The following is an 8,924-nucleotide window of genomic DNA, read 5'->3' as shown; positions in this document are numbered from 1 at the left end:
ATAAGTCATAACAATTAAAATGTTTGTACATGTATCATCTATAACTTTCCTATTCATCTTTGAACTATATACTGTGTTTCATGTTTGAAATTGTCGCATTTGTTCTTTGGGTGTAGTAAACGTTACATGGTATGAATATCATAATTATTTAGATGCGTCTTTTTGGTACAAATTCTATCTTTTAGAAAATGCACCTTCTTCAGCGATAGATGTTCAAAGACAAGTAGCAGCAGGCTGACGAAACAAAATAATACAATAATACAATAACAAAGTCAAACTGCAGAACATCGCAAACCACGGTCAAAATGTACAACATTCTCAAATCTTGACGTGATTTAGATGAGGATCCATATAAGAATAAATGGAACGTGACTTTTAATGCAACCTTTGCTTTTATAAGCACAGTGTGCATATATGCATCTCGGGTTTATATTAATTTAATATAGTTAATATACATTATATGCATGCATATGTTTTAACGTTGCTGGAGACCAAAGTGTTTAACATGAAGAGGGACGATTGTCCAACAATGTTAGAACACTAGTCTCTCTGCTAACATTCGTTTAACACACTAGCCTCTTTAACTGCTATAGACACATGACGGCAACTGTTTTAATGTTTAAGCAATGGAACAGCTTTAGGTGGCGTTCGTATTTTAAATATGTTGTCAAAAGTAAAATATATTAAGGAACAATTGTTATCCCTATCATTTGCAATTTATCATCATTGTTGTATGATATACTCTATGTTACTGCTTGAGTGTCATAAATAAATAGGAAAAGTAGGTTTTTTTCCTTTTTATAATTACCTAAGATAAAAACAATTTTTGGTAGATGTGATTTTCACACGTAATGTAATACTATAAAACGTTTGATTGTTGGATGTTTTATTCAGATTATACATTAGCTCAACATGCCACGTAAAAACAAAGACTCCAACCCTAAAAAATAAAATTCAACTAATAGTTTAGATCAAAGCATCGAGTATCATCAGTTACAATATATATGACCATAACTAATTCAGATTTTACAATCATGATATTTCTTTTATACGATAAATTATGTAATGATAAAGAAAATAAATTGTGATTTTTAAACATTTTTTCTGAGAAAAGAATAAAAGAATTATCGTCACACAAAAAAAAAAATGCTTCCAAGACGCAAAAGTAAAAAGGCAGAATTTATAAAAAAAAAAATGAAACCCTGTTGACTAAAATCGAATTTGCTTCTTAGAACTAAACCTAATCTTGCAATTTACAACATGGTATAAATAGATTAGAAATGTTTACGTCACCTGCCACGGCCGACTGAAAGCCAGCGTTGTAGTCACACGCCACTTCATTGCTCTGGAAGTCCAGACGACTGTCACGGTAGGAATCGTGTCCGTCCGGTCCGCCTACCAACGCGCCGTACAGCACGTGCGGATTTGGTGCATGCTTAGTCTGGTCAGCCCAGCTGCACGGAGCAGGCAGAGTAGGGCAAGAACTAGAAATTATTGGGCTGATTTATCATATAGAGAATATGTAACCCATTGACTATATATCTTTATATTGCTTTCGATGCATCTAAATATGTGAAATTGCTTCAAGACAGTGACATGATATATGTAAGCAATTATGACTAAATAGTGATATACCCAAACTAAAACTATGTTGAGTATGTTTTGATGCATGAGAAAACCTATTGTATGAGTGGAATATATAATGTGACCATATGTTTAGACTCTTTAGTTTCAATTGTTGCTTTTGTATTCAAAAGGATGATTTTGCACAAAAAATGATATGTGAACTATTGTTACTAAAACTGTTTTAACAATGTTATGATTAGAACCCTATTGTGCTGTTTAATGGATTATATCTTGTAAAAATGAGTAAGCTTACAATGTTTGGTTTATGCTTAGTCTAGGATGTTTCTATTGATATGTTTAAAAAGTTTCTGTTGCATTAAAAATGTCGGTATGTGTCCAAAATATCAAAGTAATCAAGGAGTAGTCATGCAGGCAACTTTTAAACAAAAGTGTCACTCTACAGGTATTTTCATGAACTTCAAAATGTTGAAAGATTCATCTTAAAGCGTGTACATACGCCCCTCTATGGTGTGGTTGTTCTGGCGGGTTAACACCAAATCCACAAACAAAACTTCTCCCAGCATCCCCAAGTGCGTAATTGATCTGACTCTTGGCCCAAGTGCGATAACTGGTAGAGTGGAGACCATCGTCGGCGGCCAACAGGGCCATAAAAGCCATGTTTGCTTTAATTAAAAGACTGATAATGCAGATACATAAACAACACAAATGCAATGTCAGTGAATTTGGCTAATTAGCGTAAGTTACATGTAATGGTGATTAATTGTGATACATTAAAAAGTTCATTTTTCACGTACATGTATGTTGGGCTCTAAAACGGACTTGAGTGCGATAACAACAGTTTTCTAAACAATACACCTTTATTAAGGAAAAATCTGCATCAAGCAGTTGAAGTTCTGAATCTATTTTAGCAAGAAACATTAATACCATATAAAATGGAATCTGTCTTACATGCGTATCTTAGTGAACCCCACTGGCTTCTGAAGGCCAGTCCTTTTGGGCTGTATGGCACACTGCCTCCAGGCATCCAATCCTGGAATGTGGCTTCTATATCTTGCTTATACTTGTCTTTTCCAGTCTCCTCGTACAACAAAACCTGGGTTAATCAAAGTACTGAAGTACTGAAAACCGGGCTCTTTTGGTGTGTCTTTAGGCATATTGTGTAGCAAAGACTGAAATTTTCTCTCTAATCCATGCGCATTGTATGTGTCCAAAATGCAAAGTCTTGTTATTAAAATAAATTATTATAAGAGAAAAGTAAAAAAAAGAAAATTCTCTCGAAATTAAAAAAAAATGCCAACACTTTTGACAAAACGTGGCTCTTTGTCTAATTATTTGGTATAGCGGAAGCTTTTAATTTGACGCTGTACGGTTTTTTGTTTACTTTTGAAGTTGTGCTATTTATAGTTACATTGGCGATTTGCCTGCCTACAGCCAGGACTCTGCTTTCAGAAAAGCACGGCTAAAAATCATTATTAAGATATATTTTGATCAATTTTCTAAATCACAGAAAACAAGTCATTGTGGATGATGTACCTGACATCCTGCTGTCTTGTCGTCCCAAGATTGTCCCCATGATGCACCGGTGACGTAGTATGTTTCAGCTTGGGTCAGGTACTTGGTTTCATTGGTGGCTTTGTATAGCCAGACGCCCGCCCAGGCTAACTCATCGTTAAAATCCACCGACCTGGAGAAATACGTACTATGTCATTCTGTATCAGTTTTTGGTATGTAGTAAATATATATACATGTATGCATCTATAAACATATCCCATAGATAAGAAACGTAGTTTGAAAGCAAAACTATCTGAAATAATGTGAAAATCTTATCTAGTGCAAGGCTAACGTTACTTCCTATTTAAGTCGTATACTAATTCACTGGGTATAATGCATCTATATACAACCATCAGGATTTCAAATTTGTTATTTGCAGTAGTGTAACTAAATGTTTTACATTGTATATTATAAACCTAAATAAAATGATATAAAACCTGAACGTTCTACAACCGAAAACGGAATAACTTTTTAATATATAAAAACATGCATTAAACTACTTCTACCTGTAGAATTCAGCTGCGGCGGTCACACTGTCGGAGTATTTGCCCTTGTAGGCTACTGCAAAGTCATTTATTTGTTTGGCATGTTCCAGCAATTTGGTAGCGAATGCAGGATCTATGGCAAAATTGATATCTATACAGTATTGAAAAATTATTGTAATTTCAATGTACAAAATAGAATTACAATATAACTGCAGTCAGCAAACAATTATACTGTATAACAAATATAATTCGAAACTTTCGGCAAATATTTAACATGTATCTGTATATTGATTCGAAAACATTTTTCAATATTTTAAATCGGTTAATCAACCTTTATCTTTAAAAGCTAGATATCCCGCGGCCATTGCTGCTGCATACTCCCCAGCTACGTCACTTCCTGGGTGAGTATCATCAACTTTATATGCCTGCTGTTTTGTTGTAATGCTTTCAGGTCGGTCCCACAAAGAGTGCGATTGACCAGTTCCCACCTAAGAAATCATTTTTTAAAAATTTGAACAAATTTTTAACATGAAGGACATCTATTTATTTTCACCAAACGTCTTCTTACATTTTTTAGCATTATCACAATGATTGATACAATGTATTTGATATATTGAAAGTATTTACATGTGTTTTATCATATTTGACCAATTTTTAAAAGACATATTCCATTAACACGAATAAATCATTTAAGTAAAAAAAAATATATAACAGTGAGAACACTAGGTTCCGAAATTTCTTGCTTGTAGTTTGAATTCTAGCATTGAATCAAATCAATTTATGAAAATGATTTTTTTTAAAATCATTCTAGACAATATAACTGGTGTCAATTACAACTAGTAATTTAAGCATTTTAAATATGCAAATATTTGTGTAAGAATGGTTTTCAGATTAGTGAATGCAAAATGTAAATGAATCATAATGATTAGAAGTTCACTCGGGATTAAAGTTGGAAATAACGTTTTGTAACCACCACTGCTTATTTAAATATTACTTACTTACTACTGTCTTCAATAAATATTTTAACTAAAGCTTCCTTATTTTGCATTTCACAATTGCAAATATGGTGACTTATTGCAATGGAGTACCTGTACGTATAGCTCATTAGGTGCGGTGTGACATTTCAGCATCCATTCTAGCGGCCAACGGATACAGGAGTACATGTGTTCTAACTGACCGCTGTGCTGGTAGGCGTCCTTGTAACGCAGCAGACCCCAGGTCAGCAGGGTCGTGGAGGCCGCCATAGGGAAACCGAACTTAATGTTGTCACCCGCTAAAATACACAGCAAGCGGGACTGAAATGTACTCACATTAACATGTACTCACATTTTGCTAAACACGATATTTTATAGAGAGGGAGGTTATTTCAAGCATAAAATATATACCCAGTTGTCAATATATAAATTTTTGTTCAAATGAAGCTTAACGTGTTTTGTTATTTACAGGTGATAAATTTATGAAAACGAATACATTGCCTTTAAGGAATTGAAAATGAGATGAGTTATTAAGATATTAACCAATGTTTTACTTTAAATTTGTTATCCGATTCTTAATACTTCATTAGAATGATTAAACATTTCAATTACCTTCCTTAAAATAATTGCATGCATATTTCATCAACTGAACCCATTACATATGCACTCAATGTACCCACCGTCATACCAGCCCCCTGTAAGATCCTCGCCATTGTCTCCAGCGTCCAGCAGGGAGGAATCCCCTCTCCAAGGGATTCTGTTGTCGTCTGGTAGTTTTCCTGATCTCTGAGCCTCGTAGAACAAGATGGACTTCATCAAGACCTCATCATAATTGTACTTGGTCCCATCATCTAACAAAATAATTAAAATATTTTTTTCAAGGTGGTTTACCATAGAAAGAGTAAACCGCGTCTTTTAGGTACAAAATTCAACTTTGCATTTACTGTATGAAATTTATAGAGATTTAATTTAAAGAATTGTGTTTGTTTTCATCTTCACCAATACATTCACTACAAAACTTTAATTAAATTGAAATGATACGATGTAAGTACAGTTTCCTCGTCCCAGGGAATATCCCTCTTATCGCGGAACATTCGTGTGTAAAATTTTGGGATATTGACTTTCTCTACAATTTCAAAGAAACTTTTATTTTAACTTCACGGACACTTTAATGACATACCTACAGCAGACGTCGGGGGAGTCATTCCGTCGTGGGCTAGATTGACCAGCTCAGCAGTGGCCGTGGGGGCCTTACTGCCCGTGTAGCTCGCCTGGATGGTAATGTCCAGTGTCTGTCCGTCTTTCTGTATTCCTGTGTGGGGTTTATTCACCAGGACGTAGACTCTGTTGTCAGTGGAGTGTTTGATGATGTCCCCCATCCATTCCTACAACATACTGATTATATTATAACAGTTACAACAAATCAAGAGTGTTTTTTAATATCCATATTCCATATTTGACTTTTATTATTTTCGATCATGAAATTATTGTTACATGTAATAAAGAGAGAAAGAAGAAAAATGTTGATCCTGATCAATTGAGGCAAGTGATATGGAACGGTTAGTTACAGGTTTCTATCCTATTACAAATACATACATGTGTCACGGAAATTTATACTTACATACTTTATACTCTAATATTTGAGAAAAAATCATTTTTCAATATGTATTATATGAAAAAGCTGGCATGTAAATTATATTATTAAAAAGTATCTATTAACTAAAGATACAAGTAAATAAGGCAAAATACAGGGGGAAAATGGAATATATCTAATTACGAATTTCTTCTTCTTTTTTTTTTTTTGATTAAGATCTAATTCACTTGCTTGGTGGGCTTTATATTAAAATCAAAATATATTATTATTATTTTTTGGACAGGATGTTGGTTTTTAAATTTATTTTTAAATAACGATTAAAGCTTTAAAAGCATGTCTATATGGACAGTGTTAACATCTGAACGATGTTGTTAATAGAAGATAAAGACAATTATACACTTTCAAAATATATTTAAAGCTATTGATATTTTTGGTATAGTAAATGTTTGTTTATGTAGAGAGGAAAATTGCGAACAAGTACAATATTCATTTATATTATAGAAGTTAAATCAAAGCATGCTCTGTGTTATACCGAGAGTCCGGTGACGGGTTCTGAGAACGTGATGATACACTCCCAGCCTCCGATGTCCTCACCGTGTACCGGGAAAGTCACGTGACCTTCAAACCTCCCATTCCCCCAGTCGTTGACATTGGACATCACCGTATGTAGAGCGTCACAACATTGTAACGTTGCAATCAAGAGACAGGCGGTTATTCTAATCATTCTAGTCTACCTAACTGGTACCTGGAATGTATCAATAAAACAATAAATGAATAAATCCAAAAGTACAAGTAGTAGTACGGATAAGAGCAAAATTATTTTTGTTATATTACTAATTGCTTCAATTAATGCAAAGTAAGACAAGTGCATCATTTCAAGTTTTAAAACATTGAGACAAAACAAGATGTGTATTATTCAATTTGTATAGTCTTAACTGTCAGTTTGACACTGTGCTAATAGTTTGAATATCATCGAAACATTTTACTTGGATATCTAGTATCTTTAAAAAGTGTCAAGCAAAAAATATTGTTTTAAGCAAGTTTTTTTTTACATGTACGTGTTTTCTTTTTGAAAATATGAAAGTATCAACAATATTTAATGCTTTTTTAGTCGCATTTAGGATTTATTTGGTAAGACTTACTTGTGTGGTCGACGATGGCTGTCTTATCTTTACACTATATGGATTTGGGGTTCCAGATATTGACTTCTAACGCTGTATGTACATGTACATATGTTAGTGCGCATGTCCTCTATTTCTGTGTACGGCCCAAGAAAAGCTTTGGAGAAATGTACTGCTTCATGGTGTTTCGTAAAAATATGACTATAACTTGAATTCAGGCTCCCAGACAGGAAAAAAACCACTTTATTGAAGTGAACATCAACTATCAATAATTCTACATACAGTCGTGTGGTGTTTGGTGATATGTTGTGGATGTTGTTTTTAAACAACAAAATTTATTTTAAAAAGCGCCTTTAATGCTATTCGAAAATCAACATTTTTTGCTTGAACATTATTAAATTCTTTTTTTTTATCATTAAAAACATATTTTAAATATAGTATCAAATTTTATGAGATTGGCACCTGTTATACTAGGTTTGTCAATCATCCTATGTTCATTTATTTTATTTGGGATTCATGTGACATGCCATTTTTGTTTGTTTGTTTGTTTTTGTTTTGTTCTTTAAATATGAGATTATAAATTTTCCGAAATTATTGCCAAAATTTGGCATGGAAATTGATTATTTAGAGAAATTAAACACATATTTATAGTTTGAACTATTATCTTATTATGATTCCAATACAGTATACAGTTGAATACATGTAATAACCTAAAGTAATATCAAAGTCAAAATTAAGAATTTTCTTTAAATGCCAACTTACATAATGAACACAACAGAAGTTAAGTACGTTGTTAAGATCATTATAAAATTTATTTATCACTCTATAATGCAAAAAAAAAAAATTATTAGTAATGCCACGTCTCCAAAACTTTGCATACATAAGGCAAATAGGCATAATTCAATATCTCACGTAAAACAAAAAAAGTACTGAGTTATAAAAATTGTTCATCTTCTTCTTGAAAACCTTGAACTGCCACAAAACATAGTCCCTAAACTTTGTAAATGTGTAATTTTTTAACGCTTTTATTCAAAATGGTTTATTTGGTATTGTCAAATATAAATATACAAATTTTATGAAAAATTAAAAATAAGTATTTTATTACACAATTAATGTTTTAGCTCTTAATTTTTTTTTTACAGATTTTACAGGGCGTTTTGTGATATTAAGTGTGAACCCGTAGTAAATGGCAAGTGTTTGAGGCGGCGCAACGATAGCTACTTGCATTTTGTAGAGACATTGACACACATTTTGAGCCGACTTAAGATTGATGAAATTAACAAAACTGCTAAGAAATGCTTTCTGTGAATAAGTAGCCTAGTGATATTCAAAGTGATTGATGACACCAAGGCAAAAAAAAACCAGGACCGATAGAAATGACCGACAAAAATGCTAAACGTACGAAAGCCGAGAAGGATCATTCGAGATTCGAGATTCAAAATACGAGATTCGAAATACGAGATTCGAGATTCGAAATTCGAGGTTCAATATCTAAATTAACCAATCAAATCATGGATCTGAAACCTGTATCCTAGCAACATCAAACTGTTCTAAATAAAGATCATTCGTACATGCTCTTTCCTACAAATAAATGTCTTAATAGCTCTTATAT

The 8,924-nt window shown here is 33.0% G+C and overlaps 1 protein-coding gene across 1 annotated transcript; it reads right to left on the bottom strand.

Annotated features, from left to right (window-relative positions):
* Positions 1 to 869: 869 nt before the first annotated feature.
* Positions 870 to 7,449, bottom strand: LOC105324416 (endoglucanase E-4). The gene is made up of 12 exons (XM_011423480.4): positions 7,334 to 7,449; positions 6,724 to 6,936; positions 5,778 to 5,982; positions 5,278 to 5,448; positions 4,712 to 4,896; positions 3,955 to 4,111; positions 3,645 to 3,756; positions 3,121 to 3,271; positions 2,536 to 2,680; positions 2,084 to 2,249; positions 1,294 to 1,484; positions 870 to 940 (listed from the first exon to the last, which is right to left on the bottom strand). The coding sequence occupies exons 2-12, from the start codon at positions 6,913 to 6,915 to the stop codon at positions 903 to 905; spliced, it is 1,713 nt and encodes a 570-aa protein (XP_011421782.3). The 5' UTR covers positions 6,916 to 6,936; positions 7,334 to 7,449; the 3' UTR covers positions 870 to 902.
* Positions 7,450 to 8,924: the final 1,475 nt, after the last annotated feature.

Source organism: Magallana gigas, chromosome 3 (assembly GCF_963853765.1).
Source record: "Magallana gigas chromosome 3, xbMagGiga1.1, whole genome shotgun sequence".
NCBI classification, from domain to species: domain Eukaryota; kingdom Metazoa; phylum Mollusca; class Bivalvia; order Ostreida; family Ostreidae; genus Magallana; species Magallana gigas.
Note: the sequence above shows the minus strand (reverse complement) of the source record. Positions and strands in the feature narration are given on the sequence as shown.

Bases quoted from the DNA above. Each gene is read 5' to 3' on its own strand.
- LOC105324416 (XM_011423480.4), bottom strand. From the start codon at position 6,915: ATGATTAGAATAACCGCCTGTCTCTTGATTGCAACGTTACAATGTTGT. The intron at 4,897-5,277 runs GTGGGTACATTG...TGTGTATTTTAG, and splicing joins TACAGGGGGCTGGTATGACG to CGGGTGACAACATTAAGTTC. The intron at 4,112-4,711 runs GTACTCCATTGC...ATGATTTCTTAG, and splicing joins CTAATGAGCTATACGTACAG to GTGGGAACTGGTCAATCGCA.